The sequence below is a fragment of the Canis lupus genome, chromosome 11 (assembly GCF_003254725.2).
Source record: "Canis lupus dingo isolate Sandy chromosome 11, ASM325472v2, whole genome shotgun sequence".
Classification (NCBI taxonomy): Eukaryota; Metazoa; Chordata; class Mammalia; order Carnivora; family Canidae; genus Canis; species Canis lupus.
In genome coordinates, this window is record NC_064253.1 from 56,481,819 (window position 1) to 56,504,014 (window position 22,196).

General features: G+C 37.8%; 1 protein-coding gene across 4 annotated transcripts in view; it reads right to left on the minus strand.

Annotated features, from left to right (window-relative positions):
* Positions 1-22,196, minus strand: part of ERP44 (endoplasmic reticulum protein 44) — a 93,170-nt gene that overhangs the window by 58,577 nt on the left and 12,397 nt on the right. The window contains exon 1 of one of the 4 annotated variants that reach the window (XM_025433068.3): positions 18,811-18,860. The exons of the other annotated variants lie outside the window; for them this stretch is intronic. Coding sequence (XP_025288853.1) covers positions 18,811-18,855 — 45 coding nt within the window. The 5' untranslated portion in view covers positions 18,856-18,860. Of the gene's footprint in view, positions 1-18,810; positions 18,861-22,196 lie in introns of those variants that run through there. 4 annotated transcript variants of the gene reach the window in all.

Here is a 22,196-nt window from a genome sequence, read left to right on the forward strand (position 1 = left end):
GCATTAGTGAGCAGGAAAACAGAAGTTTTTATTAGACAAAAAAAAAAAAAAAAAAAAGTGGGTTAATTACTGCAAAGTCACTTTCCTTTTGGGGATGGCAGGGTATCTATGAGGCATTATTACCGAACTATAGCAGATCAGGCATTTCCTGGTTGACTGGTTTGAAATTCCATTTCTGGGAAAGCCAAAACTGTAATTAAGCCTTAGTTTGGTAACATGGGGCTTAAATAAGTAACTATTTGGGCCCTGTTGTTTTGTTTTTAACAAAGCCAATTACACTGATACAAGATTTCAGAGTGAATTGTGCTGAAAAATTCAAGAAGGTGATATAAAAATATTATCATAAAGCAACAAAGTTGGTCATTATCAAAAGTCAAGTCATCAAATAACCTGGCAGTCGTTTATGGAGCATCTACTAGATACTGAGGGCACAAATGCATAAGGCATGGCATGCTCTACCTTGAAGAGCTCTCCAAATAGTGGTGAGAAGGAGTGGAGAAAAATGTCAAATACAGATAACCGTCTTCAGTTATATAATCTAAGGAAGCCCACTTTTGAAGAGTTAGTCATCATCCATCAAAGCATGTTTACAGAGAAGTATATTCTAAATTTAACTGCTTTTGACTCTGAAATATTTACATGGCAAAAATATTTACATGCCAGATGATAACAAAAGCAAGGCAACAATCAAATTTGGCTGCATTAAATACCTGTTAGTACAAAGACATCATGCTGGCCAGCCTGGGTGGCTCAGCGGTTTAGCGCCACCTTCAGCCCAGGGCCTGATCCAGGGGGCCCGGGATCGCATTGGGCTCCCTGCATGGAGCCTGCTACTCCCTCTGCCTGTGTCTCTGCCTCTCTCTCTCTCTCTCTCTCTCTCTCTCTCTCTCTCTCTGTGTCTCTCATGAATAAATAAATAAAATTTAAAAAAAAAAAAAAAACATCATGCTAATAAGCACGCAACTGACAAGCCGCATTCAGCTAACAGTTGTGTTGAAGAGGCCCAAAGCAAGAAAATGGTCTCTGACCCAATCTTCTCTCCACCCTGTAGGGTGTAAAAGAGGTGTTTTACCATTAACATTTTTATTAATATGCAGTATAAAGGGAAAGACAGGTTGTTTATTTAAATTGTTAGCAAGCTCCACTAGTCTGACAAATTGTTTTTTTTTTTTCATGTCAGCCCTAAGCCTAAACAAAATCCTCCCAGGGAAACATCTTTATGTGTCAAATGCTTTAGTGCTTAAGTAAAATAAAGATAAAATAAAGACAAGTAGCTCTAGACCAGGAAGAGAGGGAGCATAATCATTCATTTTTTTAAATTAAGACTTAAAGTAAACTTTTAAATTTATTTTATTTAAAAGAAACAACAAAAACCTACAAAGACATTTGAATAGAAGATGTTAACAGACATGGAGAATTTTAGCCTTTAATGATGGAATATTTAGACAACATATGTAAATATACAGATGTAAACTTATGGTATTTTGTAAGTTGGTCATTCTCTTCAGTTCATTAGCTCTTTTTCTTGCCAAGAAAACTGAAAAGCATCTCTAATCATCTACAAGTCAGTAGATAATTATACCCACATGCATTTTTTTGTACCAAATATTAAACATTTCAGTCTGAGGGGCAGCCCCAGTGGCGCAGCGGTTTGGCGCCGCCTGCAGCCCGGGGTGTGATCCTGGAGACCTGGGATCGAGTCCCACATCGGGCTTCCTGCATGAGCCTGCTTCTCCCTCTGCCTGTGTCTCAGCCTCTCTCTCGCCCTCTCTGAATGAATAAATAAATAAATCTTTAAAAAAAATTTTTCAGTCTGAGATGTGTCAAGTAATGTGATCTTATATAAAATGCACATAAAAAATAAATAAAAAATAAAAAGCACATGAGTGAAATGGCAAATACTGTACCCTAATTCACTAAAAAAATAAAGTGACAGACTAGCTTTAAATAGGAGCTTCTTCAACAAGTAAAGAATATTTTCTTCCATTAGAAGGGTTTTTTTTAATTGAGCTATCTTTGAGCACTAAAAAACTTTATCTCCTTAAACTTCCCTGTATCCTCCATGACCACCTAACTGGATGGTGATGCCATGTGCCAGCTCTTATTTCCACAGCATTTCTGAAGTCACCCAGAAGCCAGTTGCTTTTCCCAAAGCACCACCTACAATTTTTCTGCTTTCCCTTTTCTCTTTTTTATAAAAGATTTACTCATTTTAAAGAGAGAAAGAATAAGCACATGAGGTGGGGGAGGAGCAGAGAACAAGAGACTCTCAAGCAGACTTCCTGCCCTGTACGGAGCCCCAGGAGGGGCTCAGTCTCATGACCCATAAGACCATGATCTGAGCAGAAATCACAAGTCAGAGGCTTAACCCACTGAGCCACCCAGGTGCCCCACCCCTTCTCTTTGCATAAAATGTTTCCTCTACCTGCAGTGTCCTCTTCGCCACTACTACATACTCAATCCTTCAAAGATTGATGTCCTCTTCATGGAGATCTGTCTGGTTCCCCCCATAGAAAATAACTTTCCTCTCTCAAAAGTCCAACCTATTTTATGCATGGGGATAGAAAAAGGGGATATATGCACTAGAGGAATAGGAATTACTGTGAAATTAGCATTCTCTCCAGACAGATATCAAGTTGAAATATTGGTTACATGATAAAAGACAATATTTTAGAAATAAATTTTCTAAAGATTTTTTTTGAGTAAGCACTCTGTTAGGTCAAATTTTAATTGTTACAATATTAACATATATATATGCGCTATAATGCTAACATATACCAAATGCTCTGGCACTCACTGCTAAGCCCCAGCACTGTGCCTCTTTCGAGAAAAATTCACTGAACAAGACACCAATCCAACAGGATCTCCTTCAGAAGTATGAATTAATGTCAGTAATAACACATATTTGAAGTGAATTATTAAAGCTTCTCTATTCATAATTATAAAAATACATTAACAAATTTTCCTTGTACATTAAACCCATAAGTGGCTACTATTCAAATACACCCTTAATGGGAACTAGTAAGACACTCCCTGAATTGAGGATTTCCCTTCAATCTAACCTGCCCACAGAGGTCAAACTAATCTTTCCAAATGCTGCTTTGCATACATCAAATCATCTGCCAAAAGAATACAAAAACCAAACCAAACCAACCAACCAACAAAGCTCCAAGGGTTTTTCTCTGTCTACAGTATAAAAGCCTAAATCCTTAACCTAGCATGTAGGACCATCCACGGACTTGCTTTCCTAAATAACATCCTACTGCCCCAATCCATAAGCTTTCCTCCAACTAACATGAAGTACAGAGTAATCATACATTCTAGTTGGCCAAACAACTTGTTGAGACAAACCCAGCTTATGCCTGTTGCCATGGAATATTATTTATTACAGGTCAGGCAATAAATTATATGGTCATCCCATTTGTAGGAGAGCTTTGGCAACTGAAGGGAATTACAAGCTCCTCACAAATCCTAAATTATTGTTAAGTCTATAATGCTTTCCCACATAATATACAGTAAAAGGAAAAATGGAATGAGAATGAATAGAGAATAAAGATGGACTCTGCTGTGAATACTGCTGAACCAATGACTAGCCTTACTCACTGCCTGAGACACCAAGCTCTTCACAGGGAATAAAATCAGTAATTCACAAAACCCTTCAAGGGTCATTCACAAACGAACAGTCCAAATCCTGAAGTTACAAATCCAAGAATGCATTGAGTCTACAGTCCATACAATTCCTAAACTGCATCTCCTTACTGTCTTGCATCCAGACTTTGCTGGTGCGGTTTTCTCTTGGAACACACTGCTTGGAACAGCCAGGAAAGGTTATCTAGCTTTCAAGACCCAATTCAAAAGCTATCTTTTCTATAAAGGGTCTCCTAGTGATTCCAGACCCCAGTGATTCATTTCTCTCTCCTCTGAACCCACAGAGCACTTTCTAGAGGGTGTCGACAGATTGTGATTCACACAGATTATCTGTGCCATTTTACCTCCTTCAGGAGACCGAGTATCTTGAAAGAGAAACTGCACTTTATTCAATTTTGGATCCCCCAGATCATTTACTACAATAACCTTTTTTTTTTTTTTTTTACAATAACCTATCTGTATACAGTAAGTACTCAAATACATACTCAGTGAATGAAAAAGCAGATGATGTTGATACACTAAGAATTTAGAGGGAGGGTGCTGGAGGTGGGAAGTGGAGGGAAGAGGTTCAGAAATGGGAAGAGCCAACAAACATTTTATTTATTTATTTTTAATGAGACAGAGGAAAAGAATGAGGGAGAGAGAATGAGCAGGGGGGTGGGGAGAGGGAGAGAGAGAGAATCTTAAGCAAGCCCCACATTCAACGTGGAACACAACATAAGGCTCGAGCTCATGACCCTGAGGTAATGACCCAAGCCAAAATCAAGAGTTGGACACTTAATGGACTGTGCTACTTGGCACCCTCCAACAAACGTTTTTAAAATATTTGAGGATAGTAACATTATCAAGTAGGAATAAAGTCTATTAAAACTTGTTTTTAATTTTGTAATGGTGAAGAGCACACCACTAGGTGATTATTTACAGACTCAGATTTAGAGGGAACCTCAAAAGTGATCTTCCTACCTGCTACAGAAAGCCATCTACCTCTAAGAGCTATGCAGAGCTCCCAGTTAAACCTTCTTCTGGTTCCCCCACAGCTGTACTCCAACATATTTCCAGACACTTTGGCACACAGAATATCCTCATTTAAGAATATATAACTATGTTACATCAGTGTATAAAAATCTACTACTTCTTGTATTTTTTTAAGGTGTTAAGCCAGTCATGAAAATAAATAATTGAGGACTTTCAGGACCAGAATCTAATAGAGTACCAAGCAGAAGAGGTTATTAGATATTTCTGTTAGCAAGATTCATTGTCACAAAAGCATTTATTTGCTACGCTTTAAGTGTTTTTAGCATATTTATTCAATGAGTTTAGAAAACAATAATTATTTCTAGTGAATTTGTGTATTTGTTTCTTTTAAGCCTTGCTATTCAAATAATGGCCCCTAAACCAACAGCACTGGCATCACCTGGGACCTTGTGAGAAATGCAGAATATCAGGTCCCAGACCCACTGAATCAGAATCTCCACTTTAATAGGATCCCCAAGTGATTCCTACGTACATTAAAGTTTAAGAAGCACTGCTTTAGAGAGCAAAGCCTATGACTCCACAAGCATGTAAACCCACTTTAAACTCTGTACAATGTTTATAGTCCTCAAATATGAATACAAGAACAAGACTTATTGTGAGAAGTCCGTATTGACGTGCAAAATACTGATTTTAGAAAAATGTGGAGCCTGTAGTCTTATTAGAAATTTACAAAGATGCTAATTTTTTACATATGCTGCCTACTGCCTGAACAGATATTTCTGCATGAAAATTATTGGCATAAAATAAAAAATTTAATAGAGAATGTTTCCTTCCATGTGGCATTACCATTCTCAATCGACATTACATCTGCTAGGCAGTCTGCAGTAATAGCTTAGTGTATTTGTGCTAAATCTTTCATTTCCCTGCCTTTCTGTCAGGAGAGTCTCAAAGCCCTTTACAAACTATGTCTCTCCTATAGCAAGAAATAAGTAATGTACCAGGCCATAGCTCTCTTCCATTCTAATCCAAAGTGACAAACCAGACTACTACCTGAAGTCCCGATGCCATGGGACCCAGGTTGTTTCTCCTCCCTGGGGCCACTTCTCTGACTCTCAGTTTTGCATTAAGCTGGCAGGCAACAGAAGCACAGAGATTTTCAGTTGGCTGCAAGGAGCTAAGAGATATGAAAGGTCCCCAGAGAAAAAAAGCTGAGGCTGACAAGCACTGTAAGAGCCTTGAAGCTGAGTATCAATCGAGGCACATCTCACTGTTCGTATTCCCAGAAGCATTATAATGAACTAGAAGTTCAAAGAGAGGGGAAAAATAGGACTAAGTACAGAATAACACTGGGAAGCTACTTTAACCCTTAAATTGCTCAGTGATACAACTTTTGGGCAAGTGATACAAATTCTGGGCAAGTCAGAACCAATTTGCTTTTATAAAGAAACATTAGAACAATTGTAACATTCCTCATTAAATAAGCCAAATATGGTGGACATGGACATGTTTGGGAAAGTAAATGCTATACCCCCAAAATAATCATTCAAATATAAGTAATATAATCCCTAAACTCAAATTCTCCCAATAGAACAAATATAGAAAATAAAAATAGGGGCGCTTGCGTGGCCCAGTTGGGTGCCTGACTCTTGATTTGGCTCACATCATGATCTCAGGGTTGTGGACTGAGCCCCACGTCAGGCTCCACGTTGCATGTGGGGCTTACTTAAGATTCTCTCCCTCTCTCTACCCTATCCCCCTGCTCGTTCTCTCTCCCTCCTGCTCTTCTTCCACACACTAGGTATGGAGCCGGCTTAAGATTCTCTCTCTCTCTCTGCCCTTCTCTCCACTCTCTTTAAAAAAATGAAAAATAAAAATAAATTGCTGCAATTCGTACTTTTTCTTGCACATTAGTTATTTGATCATGCATGGATTTCCACTAAAACCGATGTCATTTCATGACGTACTACAAAGCTTCACTAATCAAAACAGTGTGGTACTGGCACAAAAATAGATATAGATCAATGGAACAGAATAGAGAGCCCAGAAATAAACCCACAATTACACGGACAATTAATCTATGACTAAGGAGGCAAGAGTATACAATGGGGAAAAGACAGTCTCTTCAATAAACGGTGCTGGGAAAACTGGACAACTAAGTGCTTAATAATAAGTCTCAACCACTTTCTTAAAACATAAGAAATAAAATAAACTCAAAATGCATGAAAGACCCAAATATGAAACCTGAAACCATAAAAATCCTAGACAAGAATATGATTAATTTCTCTAACATTGGCTGTAACAATATTTTTCTAGGTATGCCTCCCCTAAGGCAAGGGAAACATAAAGAAACTATTGGGACTACATCAAAAAAAAAAAAAAAAAAAGCTTTTGCAGAGCGAAGGAAACCTTCAACAAAACAAAAAGGCAACCTATTGAATGGAAGAAGATATTTAAAAATTATATATCTGTAAGGCCTTAATATCCAAAATATATGAAGAATTTATAAAACACACACACACACACACAAATCTGATTAAAAATGGATAGAGGACCTGAACACATATATTTCTAAAGAAGACATACAAATAGCGAACAGACATATGAAAATATGCTATCACTAATAATCGGGGAAATGCAAATCAAAATAACAAGATTCTCCTCCTACTGTCAGAATGGCTAAAATTAAAAAAGACAAAAAATAACAAGTGTTGGTGAGGACGTGGAGAAAATGGAACCCTTTTGCATTGCTGGTGGATATGTACACTGGTGCGGCCACTGCAGAAAACAATATGGAGGTTCCTCAGAAAATTAAAAATAGAAATATATGATGCAAAAATTTCACTATTGGGTATTTACTCATAGAAAACAAAAACACTAATTCAAAAAGACATATGCATCCCTATGTTTATTGCAGCATTATTTACAATAGCCAAGATACTGAAGCAACCCAAGTGTCCATCCATGATGAATGAATAAAGAAGTTATGGTATGTGTGTACACATATGTATGTACACACACACATTGTACTACCACTCAGCCTTTTAAAAAGAAAAAGAAAAGATGCATTCTTACCATTTGTGACAACGTGGGCAGGCCTAAGGGTATTATGCTAAATGAACTAAGTCGGAGAACAAGTATCACGTGATTTCACTTACATGAGGAATCTAAAAAACAAAACGAACAAACAAAAAGCAGAAGCAGACCCATAGAGAACAAACTGATGGTTACTATCAGGGAAAGGGTCAGGAGATGGGCAAAACGGGTGAAGGGGAGAGGGAAATACAGGCTTCCAGTTAGGGACTGAATAAGTCACCAAAGTAAAAGACACAGCACAGGGAATATAGTCAATGTCACTGTAACAGTGTTATATGGTGACAGGTGGTAGCTACACTGTGATGAGCAGAGCATAATGTATAGTGTTGTTGAATCACTATGTTGTACACCTGAAACTAATGCGACATTGTGCCAACTCTATTAAAAAAGGAACTGATGTCCTGTTTTGTTCCCCACGACATTCTAAAAATGGGATGAGAGCCTAATACTGTATGTTAACTGTACTAGAATTAAAATTAAAAACTAAAAAAAAACGGGATGATCTAATTTACCTGTAATAGACAATGTATTTCTCTGACCTTCAAAAAAGGCCCAAAGCTTTTCAGAACTGGAAGTGATCTTCTCAATGTATGGAAAGGATTTTCTCTTAAAATCATCCCATATTCCTCCTCTAAAACTCTAAATTCTAGCAATGGCGGTACTAATAAAGCATGGGAATTGGGAGAAAAATTAAGATGAGAATTGTTTTCTTCTTTTTCTGTACACACTCTAAAAACAGAGGCAGGGGGTGGAGGGTGAGGGCGGTGTGAAACAACATCCCATTCATCCATCTCCAGATTAGTACCTACACTGGATCTTATAAGTAACAGTCGAGAACACATACTTGCAAATATGTACCAAGAGAAAATTATGACTACTCTTCTTATGCTACAATGCAATTCTCATCCAGGACACCTGATGAGAGAAAGTTACTTAAGGGAATCTACATACATGTAGATACATATATTCTTTCGTTAGGTCATTCATTCCATAAATATCTCATTGAATCATCTGTTACATACATGTCAGGCACTATACTAGGCACTAGGGAAAGGGATGTGAATAACACACACACACACATCTGTGTGTGTTTGTGTATAAAACATCCAGCAAGATCATTTAATTTCCCTTTCATGTTAAAAAAGAGAAAAAGAAAAGATTCTCTCAAGTATTCTAATTGAAGAGTCATCCATAGTACTTGGCAAAGTCATTATCTATTCTCAAAAGATAACTGCTAGGCACTGAACAATGAGGATTACACCATATGTTATACTCCCTTTTTGCCCGGGCTTTCAAGAACCTTTGAGTTCATCGTAATGCAGAACAACTACCCTGCCACTGTTATTAAGCAATCTTATCACCAAAAGTGGAACAACCAGATATTAATGCTTCTTGACAGGATGCAATAGGAAATAAAAAGCACCACTTGTGAAGTATTCTTAACCCAAAAAAAAACTGAACCTGACCTCCATCTAATCAAGCCCAACAATGAATGTAAGGAAACAATGGATGAAACTGAAGTGACACCATGGGAATGCAAGCAGCCACGTCAAGAGATAGATAGGAAATTTTATAGGAAAAATGACAGCCTATCTTCATCCCCTGAGAAGTGGATCCTGAGGTAAGTAGTTGAAAATAAGCAGTTCATCTGGAAGAAAAAGGAAGTACCCACAGAGAAACAGGGAAGAAGGAGCAGCCAATATACAACATGACTTATTAAAGGAAATCTGAATTTAGGTTTCCATCTCCCTTGCACACTCCTGTCTCCCTTTGTTTAACTGCCATGAGATACAGGTAAAGAAAGAAGGAACAAAGACCTAGAGGGTATTATGCTAAGTGAAATAAGCCAGATAGAGAAAAACAAATAGCAAATGATTTCACTCTAATGTGGATTCTAAAAGATAAAACAAATAAATAAACAAATGAAAAGTAGAATTAGACCTACAAAGAACAAGTTTAAAATGATGATTGCCAGGGTAAAGGGGGGTAAGAGTGGGCAAAACAGGTGAAGGAGAATGGGAGATGAAGTTCATTCAGTTATGTTCATTCATTCAGTTCATTCAGTTATGTTCCTTCATTCAGTTATGGATGAAACAATCACAGGAATAAAAGGTACAGCACAGGGAATATATCAGTGATACTGTAATAGTGTTGTATGGTGACAGATGGTAGCTATACTTGTGGTGAGCAGAGCGTAATGTGTAGAGATGTTGAATTACCATGTTATACGCTTGAAACTAAAGTAACATTCTGTGTCAACTATACTTGAAAAAAACGCACAATTCTATAAAGTTTAAGGATAAGACAGTAAACATTATGTACATAATAGCATGATTTTTATTTACTTTTCAGCTAAGTAACACTGTAAGATGACCTGAATACATTAAAATATTTTATCTGATTTACCTGATATTCACCAAAGGGGTTACTTCTAGAAAGGGAGAAATTAGGAATGGAAAAGGGCACATAAGTTTTCATTTTTATTCCAATTATACTTATTTTTCTATATTAAATTATTTAATCTAGAATATTTTCCTCTATCATTTGAAAAATTATTAAGTAAACAATATCATTTGCTTCTATTCCTTTGATTTGTGTGGTAAGATTTTGAAACAGAGGGGGATCCCTGGGTGGCTCAGCGGTTTAGTACTTGCCTTTGGCCCAGGGCAGATCCTGGAGTCCTGGGATCGAGTCCCACATCAGGCTCCCTGCACGAAGCCTGCTTCTCCCTCTGCCTGTGTCTCTGCCTCTGTGTGTGTGTGTGTGTGTGTGTGTGTGTCATGAATAAATGAAATCTTAAAAAAAAAAAAAGTTTGAAATAGATTTCCCAACAGTGAATAATCCTTATCTTCTTAGAATAGCTCTATCTGCTAAAGTTGCAGGTTTCAGTCTAATAAAATTCTGCTACTTTGCTAATATTTTACTAGGATAGTGTTAATATGATTGAGATTGTTCTGCATTTCTCTTTTTATATACTGTATTTACTACATATTTAGATATTTTACTAATTAGTCTTTAAAAAATCATTAGACAAGTTTCATCTTTCATTACAATTTGAAATAGTTTAGATAGCACAGGGATGAGTATAGCATAGTGGTTGAGTACAGCCTTTGGAGGAAGATTGCCTGGATTTATATCCCAGATCTGTCACTTCCTAGTGGTTGATACCAGGCAAATTAACCATTTTGTGCCACAGGGTACTTATCTATAAAAAAGGGGTGAGGATGATAATGGTGATAGGACTTCATGTGTTATTTTTAGAATTCATATAAAGCACATAATAAGCTTTCATAAAAGTTCCTTAAGTATTTATAAGCATTCATCCATGAAACTGAGTCAGGTCCTTTTGGGGAGTATATCTCTTTGCAACTTTTTAAATTTTATTTATTTAAGTAATCCCTACACTCAATGTGGGGCTCAAACTTATGACCCCAAGATCAAGAGTTGCATACTCTTCCAACTGAGCCAACCGAGTACCTTTCTTTGTAACTTTTCTATGTAGACATAATGATACATGTGGATTGAAATGCTATGGGACATAGTATGAATATAGCACTACTATTTAGCCATTTCTACTGATAGATATTAAAAATGTTTCTAGATTATACTACTACAAACAATGCTGCATCAACACTCATGTGCTTCCTTACGCATATTAGCAGCATTTTTTGAGGGTCTATAATTAGGAGTTAAATTGCTGGAGCACCTGGGTGGCTCAGTGGTTGAGCATCTGCCTTTGGCTCACATCATGATCCTGGGGTCCTAGGGGACAGAGTTCTGCATCAGGCTCCCCGCATGGAGCCTGCTTCTCCCTTTGCCTATGTCTCTGCCTCTTTCTATGTGTCTCTCATGAATAAATGAACAAAACCTTAAAAAGAAAAAAGAGTTAAAGTGTTATGTCTAAGTACAAGTGGATCAACTTTATCCAAACTCTTCCAAGTTTTCTTATCCAGAAAACCCTGTTTTTCTTTTTATAAGTCACTATACATGTTTTTGCCTTCACTAATTCCTTCCTCCTGTTTTTACTCTGTTATCCTTTATTTTTGACTGCTAGAATTTAGTGTTTTATGATTATACTCCAAAACCCATATTTACTCAACAGTGATTACCTATACTTTACATTTCAGTTGACTGGATTATGTTTATGGGCAGCTTTTCAAAGAAGAAAACATGGGCAGGGTGCGTAGGTGGCTTAGTGAAGCATCCAACTCTTGATTTTGGCTCAGGTCATGATCTCAGGGTCATGAGATTGAGCCCATATCAGGCTCCACACTGAGTATGGGGTCTGTTTGAGATTCTTTCTCCCTTTCCTTCTGCCTCTCCCCTAGCTTGTGTGTACACCCGCTCGCTCATTTTCTCAATAAATACAACCTTTAAAAAAAAAGAAAAAAAAAAAAAAACATGGGCAGTAGACTTCCCTCAACTCTGCAGACCCTTCCTCCATGTTACTCAGGTGAAGTGGTGGCTCATTATGCCCTCCCCAGACTCTGAACACCAGCTCTGTGGATACTCCTTTCAAACTCTTATCTTATGATAATATTCTCTTATTTCCTTCAATCTAGGCATGGGACTACTTCCTAAGGTTATTACTGTCTTTCACTTTTGCTCTTTCATCCCCCAACATCTATTCACTGTATTAAATTCCTTCGGGGGGGGGATGTAGGAACAAGGACTGGCACAATTAAGAACTACTAATATCAGAAATGAAAGAAAGGACATCACAATACAGATCCAATGGACATTAAAAGGATAATCAAGGAATACTATCAACAACTCTATGTCCACAAATTTGATAATGTAGATGAAATAGAATAAGTCCCTGAATGACCCAATCTGCCAAAACTCACACAAGAAATGGACTATCCCTATAGGCCTATATTTATTAAAGAAATTGAATCAATAATCAACAACCTTCCAAGACAGAAAGCACCAGACCCAGACAGGTGCACTAGTGAATTCTACCAAGCACTTAAGGAAGAAATTACACCACTTTTCTTTTTTTTTTTTTAAGATTTATTTATTTATATATGATAGACATAGAGAGAGAAAGAGAGGCAGAGACACAGGAGGAGGGAGAAGCAGGCTCCATGCCGGGAGCCTGACGTGGGACTCGATCCCAGGACTCTCCAGGATCGCGCTCTGGGCCAAAGGCAGGCGCTAAACCGCTGAGCCACCCAGGAATTCCCAATTACACCACTTTTCTATCATTTCTTTTAGAAGACAGAAGCAGAGGAAATACTTCCTAAGTCACTTTATGAAGCCAGTGTTACTCTAATACCAAAACCAGGCAAAGATATTCCAAGAAAACTACAGGCCAATATCTCTCATAAACAGAAATGCAAAAATTCTCAAAAAGATATTAGCAAATTGAATCCAACAGTGGATAAAAGGAATTATATACCATGACCATGTGAGATTTATCCCAGGTATACAAAGTCAATTCAACATTTGCAAATCATTCAGTGTAACCTCTCACATCAACAGGCTACAGAAGAATCATATGATCACATCAATACATGCAGAAAAAGCATTTGACAAAACACAACACTCTTTCATGATAAAACTCTCAGTAACCAGGAATAGATAAAAGGAATTATATACCATGACCATGTGAGATTTATCCCAGGTATACAAAGTCAATTCAACATTTGCAAATCATTCAGTGTAACCTCTCACATCAACAGGCTACAGAAGAATCATATGATCACATCAATACATGCAGAAAAAGCATTTGACAAAACACAACACTCTTTCATGATAAAACTCTCAGTAACCAGGAATAGGGGGGAACTTCCACAACTTGTTAATGAACATCTACAAAGAAACTACAGCCACCATCATATTTAATGGTGAGAAACTTCTTGAAGTTTTCCAACTAAGAAAAGCAAAGCAAAGCAAAGGAGTCTCCTTACATGACTGCTTTTCAAGATCATACTGGATGTCTTAGCTAATGCAATAAGACATATAAAGATTAGGAAGAAACACAACTTTTGTTTGCAGGTGACATGATAATCTATGCAAATCCAAAAGAAATGAACAACAACAACAAAAAACCCTCCTGGAACTTATAAACAATTATAGCAAGATTGAATATACAACACGAATATATAAAAGTCAATCACTTTCCTATATGCCAGCAATGAACAAGTGAAATTTAAAATCTGAAACACAGTATCATTTACATATTAGCAAGCCCCAAAATGAAAAAATTGGTATTAATCTAATAAAATACGTACAAGATCTATATAAAGAAAACTATAGCTGAGTGAAGTAAGTCAATCGGAGAAGGACAAACATATGTTCTCATTCATTTGGGGAATATAAATAATAGTGAAAGGGAATATAAGGGAAGGGAGAAGAAATGTGTGGGAAATATCAGAAAGGGAGACAGAACATAAAGATTCCTAACTCTGGGAAACGAACTAGGGGTGGTGGAAGGGGAGGAGGGCAGGGGGTGGGGGTGAATGGGTGACGGGCACTGAGGGGGGCACTTGACGGGATGAGCACTGGGTGTTATTCTGTATGTTGGTAAACTGAACACCAATAAAAAATAAATTTATTAAAAAAAAAAAGAAAGAAAACTATAAAACTGATGAATGAAAGCAAAGAACTAAATAAATGGAGAGTTATTCCATGTTCATGGATAAGAAAACTCAAACTTATCAAGAAGTGAAGTCTTCCCAACTTGATCTATGGATTCAGGCAAATGCAATGAAAATCCCAGCAACTTATTTTGTGGATACTGAAAAACTGATTCTAAATTTTACATGGAAAGGCAAAAGATCCAGAACAGACAACACAATATGAAGGGCAAGAACAAAACTGGAGGACTGACACCATCTGACTTAAAGACTCACTATAAAGCCATAATAATCAAGAAAGTATAATACTGACAAAAAGAATACACAGAATAATGGAAATGAAGGCCCATAAATAGCCCCATATAAATAGAATCAACTGATCTCTGACAAAGGAGCAAAAGCAATACATTGGAGAAAAGACAGCCTTTTCAACCATGATCCTATAACACCTGGACATCCACATGCAATAAAATGAATCTAGACACAGACCTTTCAGAAAAATTAATTCAAAATGGATCACAGAATTAACCCTAAAACAAAAAAACTATACAACTCCTAGAAGTTTACAAAGGAGAGAATCTATATAGGTTTTGGTGATGACTTTTTTTATGTAATACCAAAGGCATGCTTCATGAAAGAATGAATTGATAAACTGGATTTCATTAAAATTAAAAGCTTCTGGCCTGCAAAAGACACTGTCAAAAGAGTAAGATTACAAGTCATACAGCAAGAAAATATTTACAAAAGACATATTTTATAAAGGCCTATTATTTAAAATAATACAAAGTATTCTTAAAATTCAATAATAAGAAAACAAACAACCTGATTTAAAAAACAGGCCAAAGACCCTACAGACACCTCACCAAAGGCATACAGATGGCAAATAACCATATGAAAACAAGCTTCCCATTCGTCTTCAGGAAAATGCAAATTAAAAGACTGAGATACCACTACACACGTATTAGAATGGCCAAAATCCACAATGCTGACAACACCAAATACTGGCAAAGATGTGGAGCAACAGAAAAGTGGTACAGCCACTTTGGAAGATATTTTGGCTATTTCTTGCAAAACTAAATATCCTCTTACCATGTAATCCAGCAATACATGCTCCTTGATATCTATTCAAAGGAAGTGAGAGCTTAGATCGGCCTAAAACCTGCACATGGATGTTTACAGATGCTTTACTAATAACTGCCAAAATTAGAAGTAACCAAGATGTCCTTCAGTAGGTGAACATCCAGACAATGGAATGTTACTTGGTGCTAAAAGAAGAAATAAGCCATTAAGTCATGACAGGATATATAGGAAACTTAAGTGAATACTATTAAGTGAAAGAAGTCAATCTAAAAAGGCTATGTTATTTTTGTTTCCAACTATATGACATCATATAAGAAACAAGACAAGATTAAAAAAAAAAAAAAAAAAAGAAACAAGACAAGAAAAGGCAAAGCTATCAAGATAGTGAAAATATCAGGAGACAGAGTTTAGTGGAGAGAGATGGATGAATCAGTAGAGCACAGAGGATTTTTAGGGTAATAAAACTACTTTGTGTGATACTATAATGGTATATATATGTCATTACACATTTGTCCAAACCTACAGAATGTACAAAATCAAGAGGAAATCCTAATGTAAACTACAGAAGGTGGGCAATAATGATATGTCAGGGTAGGCTCATCAACTGTAATAAACATAACACTCTGGGTGGGGGACGTTGATAATGAGGAAGGCTATGCACATGTGAGGCAGGGAGTACACAGGAAATCTTTGTATCTACTGCTTAATACAGCTCTGAACCGAAAACCGTTCTTTTAAGAAAGTCTATTCTGTATTCTTTATTTCATTATTAATGCAAAGAAAATTATTTTCCTAAAAATTTTTAATACAACAAAAGTATTTACTCCTTTGGGAGCCTGGGGTGGCTCAGTCGGTTAAGTGTCTGCCTTGGGCTCAAAGGTCATGATCCCAGGTCTTGGGATCTAGTTCTGCATTGGGCTCTCTGCTCTGTGGGGAGCCTGCTTCTCCCTCTTCCTTTGCTTATGCTCTCTGTCAAATAAGTAAGTAAGTAAGTAAGTAAGTAAGTAAATAAATAAATAAATAAATATTTTTAAAAATTCACTACTTTTATTTTCAAGCCTAAGGATTAACATTTGAGATACATATACATACACACACAAATAGTTCACTTCTTTCTGCCTGTGGATCTACATAAATACAGATTTGGGGTCAAAAAGGACCAGAGGCTTCAGTAGGTTGAATAGGATACCCCCAAAATTCATGTCACTCAGAACTTCAGAATGTGACCTTATATGGAAATAGGGCTCTTGCAGACATAATTAGTGATTGTGAGATGAAATCATCCTGGATTTAGCATTTCAAGTGGGCCCTAAATCCAATGCCTGGTGTCCTTACAAGAAGAGAGGACATAGAGACAGAGAGGGAAAGATGATATAGAGATGGAGGTAGAGATTGGTGTGGTACAAAGCCAAGGAAAGCCCAGAGCCACTAGAAACTACAAGAGGCAAAGGATTCTCCTCTAAAACCTTCAGAGGGACAGTGGCCATACTACAGTACCTTGATTTCAGACTTTTGGTTTCCAGAACAGCGAGAAAATAGATTTGTTTTATGCTATCAAGTTTACGCTAATTTGTGAGAACCACAGGAAACTAATACAGAGGCAAAATCATATTAGTTCACATTTAAGAACTAAGTACACATACCAAAGAAGGCATGACCATTCGTATATGTATTTGGCAAAGCAAATACACCACTGGCAACAAGCCTTGATCATTATGATCCCTTCATTTGATAATGACCTTGCATCTGAAAAACCTAAGGCTATTCTAAAATAATGAAAAAGTTATTTCACTGTGGAAATGCCTCTCTTCTTGTTTTATTTTACTTTTGCCAAGAAGGTGAAGGTTCTATACTGTTTTTTTGTTTTATTTTGTTTTTAAGATTTATTTATTTTAGAGAGAGAGAGAGCATGAGCAGGAAAGGCAGGGGGAAAGGGAAAAAGAATCTTTTTTTTTTTTTTAATTCATTTATTCATGAGAGACACAGAGAGAGAGAGAGGTAGAGACACAGGCAGAGGGAAAAGCAGGCTCCTCACAGGGAGCCTGATGTGGGACTTGATCCCCGGACCCAGGATCATGCCCTGAGCCGAAGGCAGATGCTCAACCACTGAGCTACCCAGGCGTCCCAGGAGAATGAATCTTAAGCAGACTCCATGCTAAGCACAGAGCCCAACAAAGGGCTCAATCTTAAGACACTAAGATCATGACAGGAGCTGAAACCAAGAGTTGACTGCTTAAGCAACTGCACCATCCAGGCACCCCAGTCTTACACTTTTATACATTTGTTTCCTTATACCTAGAATGAGGCTTGACAAATAGTAGAGACTCCACAACATTTCCTAAATGAACAAAGAAATTGAACCAAATAACTTTAAAGTTCTTTTAGACATTCCACAAGTCTATGAGACCACAAAAGCAGCCTATCTGCTTAAAGGTGAGAGAGGCCATGAATGACATCGGTTTTGCAGTCAGAATGGGAAGTTTTTGAAATCCTTGCTTGAGGACTAGAACTCATTTATGACAATAAAAGGATCACTTTTAAATAGGAAAAAAAAAAAAACATACTTCATCATAAAGTGAGGATTCTAGAGACTTCCCTCCCCCCAAAAGACTTGAGAAAAATGCTGGGCATGCCTTAGGATAAGCTAACAAATACAACAGTGACAAATCAATTCACAATCAAGAGAGTGAGTACAAAAACTACTATGTTCACCACTGGATTTGATTTAAAAAGGGAGAAAAAAAGCAAATTTCAATCAGCTGAAGTTCACATCCTCTATCATTGTGGAAATTGTAAGCATAATTCTCCTATTTGCCAGTAAGTGAAATGACCATGCAGCTGCAATGAACATTTTGTTTTCAGTAATTCAAAAAAGTTTTCAAATAAAGAATCTATATAGGCTAGACAGCCTTCCAAATGGCACTCTCTCAGTAGTCAAATAAACGATCAAATGTGAAGGCCACAAAAACATATTTTATAATTTTGAATTTTGTTTTCAACATCATGGAATATAAAGACAGCACTGAAAAATACTACCATAAACTATAATGACTACTCAGCTATAAATTATCAGAATTTCTGTTTAACTTCTTCACAATACCCTAGTCAATCCCTTAATTCCCATCAGCCTCTCTGATCTCTACTTTATTAGGTCAAGAGAGTAGTTACTTAGAGTTACAAAGTTGAGGGGCACCTGGGTGGCTCACTCGGTTATGATCCCACCTGCCTTCAGCTCAGGTTATGATCTCAGGGTCCTGGGTTCAAGCTGGGCATCAGGCTCCCTGCTCTGTGGGGAGCCTGCTTCTCCCCCCCCCCCTTCTGTGTTCTCTCAACCTCTCTCAAATAAATAAATAAAGTCTTAAAAAAAAAAAAAAGATTCACAAAGTTGAAGGTGCCCAAGTTTATCTAACTGCATAATACCCTCCCCTCCTACCTTGTGCAGGAATCTCCTTGACAGCATCTGTGGCAGAGCAGCCATTTAGCCTACAAGGGAACACCTGCCATGAGACTGTGTTTACAAGGCAAACCAATCCACAATGAAGTAGCACCACTAGAAAGTTTTACTTTACTAGGATGAACATCTGCTCACCTTTCCCTTTTACACATTCATCACAATTCTGTCATGCACAGCTCATCAAGGACATATCCACAGCTCATGGCAGTCCTTGGATGAGAACCAATGGGGATGGAAACACAGAAGCAGGTACGGCCTATGGAGAATTCAAAAGCACATTCTGTTCTTCAAGGGCTTCATGACCACATGTGAAAAGTCAGCACACAAGATAGATGATGCAAGTAGTAAGGCTTACACAAAGTATCCCAGAAAACTGTAGAGAGCACAGAAAAATGGCAGAAAGCACTGCCATGGGTTAGATGAGCAGAGTAGTTTCTTTGAATAAAGTAACTGAGGTAGCAAAATCTGGATATGGAAGTTCATATACGTGCAGTATTGGTAGATACGTTGGAAGGTTAGTTAGTTTGGGGACAGACTGCTAAGAAGAAAACCAGGGTATACGGTAAGTATAATACCAGTGAAAGACAGACAGAGGGGTTGATACCTGCTATAGGAGAAAATAGGAAGGCACAGGAGACTTCTCCTAAGTGAGGAGCGCAATGATTTCAAGATGTAAAGATCAGTGGTCTACATTTTATGAGGTAAGATTACACAGTTCAAAGAGTGAAACATAATACAGAGAAGGGACATAAGGGCCTAGGTTGGGGTGGGGGTAATTTGAGAGACTTTTAAAAGAAATTAAACAGGTCATGATGACAAACTAAAGGGTTGAAAAATTCAATGAGCCAAAGGTATAAACCTAGGTGACTGACCTAACTGAAAGGGGAAGAAGACTCTTATATAGAATTTATGTGCAGTCACTGATCTGCTTCAATGTCCCCAGTCCTCTGCCTTGCCCAGTCAGTAAGAAAGCAGCTGACAGAGCACCAAGTACCTTCTCCCCACCAGCATGAAGAGGCTGGCAGCTGCATTTGACTACTTTTCATAACCAGGACTAAAGCACCAAGGAAGTAACTGAGCCTAAGGTTCTGACCAAAGCACTAAGAGACTCCTCAACTACTCCAAACTTCAGTTAAAGCAATAGTTAAAGCTGAGAGTTAAGATGACAAGATCTGGGGGTGGGGGGAGATTGGCAGTTCTTGTGTTCAAGAACATCCACATTTACTTCTTTATTGCATTCTGTCACCGGTAGGCAGGCCCTTTCCCTTTCTCCTACCCACGGGGATGGGGCAGAGAAAGAAAGAACAAACTACTAGAGCATAAAAGCAGCAAGGAGGATATAGCATTTCAACAAGAAATGGAGTGGTTACTGGGATGAAATACTAAAAGGGTGATGAGCAGAAGACTTTCCAAAGAGTAGCGTAATTCACAATTAGGAGGCTCGTGTGACCTAGGGAATACATCACAATCAGCATTTTTAAGAAGTCAAATCATATTTGTTACCCTCTAAGGAAGACACTGGCTCCTCTATTTACAACCTTTCAATCTACAAACCTAAAAGTTTCCACAGATGTAAGTCAAACAAAACCAAGTAGATTCTACTCGCCATCCTTGGATGAAATTAGTCACACCTTGTATGATGTATCACTCTGGACTTAGGAACCAGGGCATTAACAAACATCATTTCAGAACCTAAATATAAAAAGAAATACTTCTTTATATTTTTAATGACTTCCAGTGAAAAAATGGTTTGTTTGAATGATACTGGCTTTAATTACCAAAATAACTTACTGATACAAATTACCTCAGTCCTAACAATGGGTTACTAATAATATAAATGTCCTTTATTTCTCTTTTTTTAAGATAATTATTTGAGAGAGAGAAAGTGTGTAAGGTTGGGGGAGAGGGAGAAGCAGACTTCCTGCTGAGCAGGGAGCCAGATGTGAGGTTTGATCCCACGACCCTGGGATCATGACCTGAGCCAAAGGCAGATGCTTAACTGACTGAGCCACCCAGGTGCCCCTGTCCTTTTTTTCTCTGAGAAGAAAATGTGCCCTGGGGCATCTGGGTGGCTCAAACCGTAAAGCATTAGACTCTTGATTTCCGCTCAGGTCATGATCTCAGGGTTGAGAGATGGAACCTTGAGTCCATCCAGGCTCCATGCTCAGCAGGGAGTCTGCCCAGCACTCTTTCCCTCTCCCTTTGTCCACCACTCTGCCACACTCTCTTTGTCTCTATCTTTAAAATAAATAAATCAGGGCAGCCCGGGTGGCTCAGCGGTTTAGCGCCGCATGCAGCCCAGGGCTTGATCCTGGAGATCCGGGATCCAGTCCCACATCAGGCTCTCTGCATGGTGCCTGCTTCTCCCTACGCCTGTGTCTCTGCCTCTCTCTCTCTCTCTCTCTCTCTCTCTGAATAAATAAAAAAAATTTAAAAAAAATAAAATAAAAAATAAAATAAATAAATAAATCATAAAAAAACAGGAAAAGAAAATGTGGCCTGAAGAGGCCATTGTTCCTTCCTTAAACTAAGAATCATTTGAACAACCTGAATAAAAGTACCTTTTAGGCCATTAAGAAAAAAAAATATCCCATCTTTACAATATGGATACTTATTAGCACTTCAAAGTAATATTCCAAAATAGATGACAGACTCTTGGAAAATCATCTCGTGTAAGAATATAAACAAGCTCTCTGCTAATTCCTTCAAATATCAAAATCCATTTTGTGTTAGAACAGCTCAAGTTGGTCCAGGAAAGTTAGTACTATTATACAAATCAATATTCCCCCAAATAAGGTAGGTAAGAAAGACTTTCACTAAGGCATCAAACATAATAGGTACAGATATAATTAACTATTTCAGTCATATCTAGCCAGTTAGATAAAGACTCATGGGTCAAATGAGAAAGACTGAAACTGATTATTTTCCTACAGAATATATTGGATACTTCTTAGAACTAAAAGCTATTTTTTGACAGCTCTTCTTATTATATACCTCAAGTCACTCTTCTGCTCAAGATTATAGCTGGTATATATCAAGGAACTATATATAGGTGTTGTAGAACTGGGAAACACAATTTACTCTCCTCTTCTAACCAAGTACTAACCTTCCCAATTGAAGGGATTTGTTGATATATTAATGAGATTAGAAAAGCAACACTAGGCCCACCTGGGTGGCTCAGTTGACTGGGAGTCTGCTTTCAGGTTATAAACCTGAAGTCCGGGGATCCCTGGGTGGCGCAGCGGTTTGGCGCCTGCCTTTGGCCCAGGGTGTGATCCTGGAGACCCAGGATTGAATCCCACGTCAGGCTCCCGGTGCATGGAGCCTGCTTCTCCCTCAGCCTGTGTCTCTGCCTCTCTCTCTCT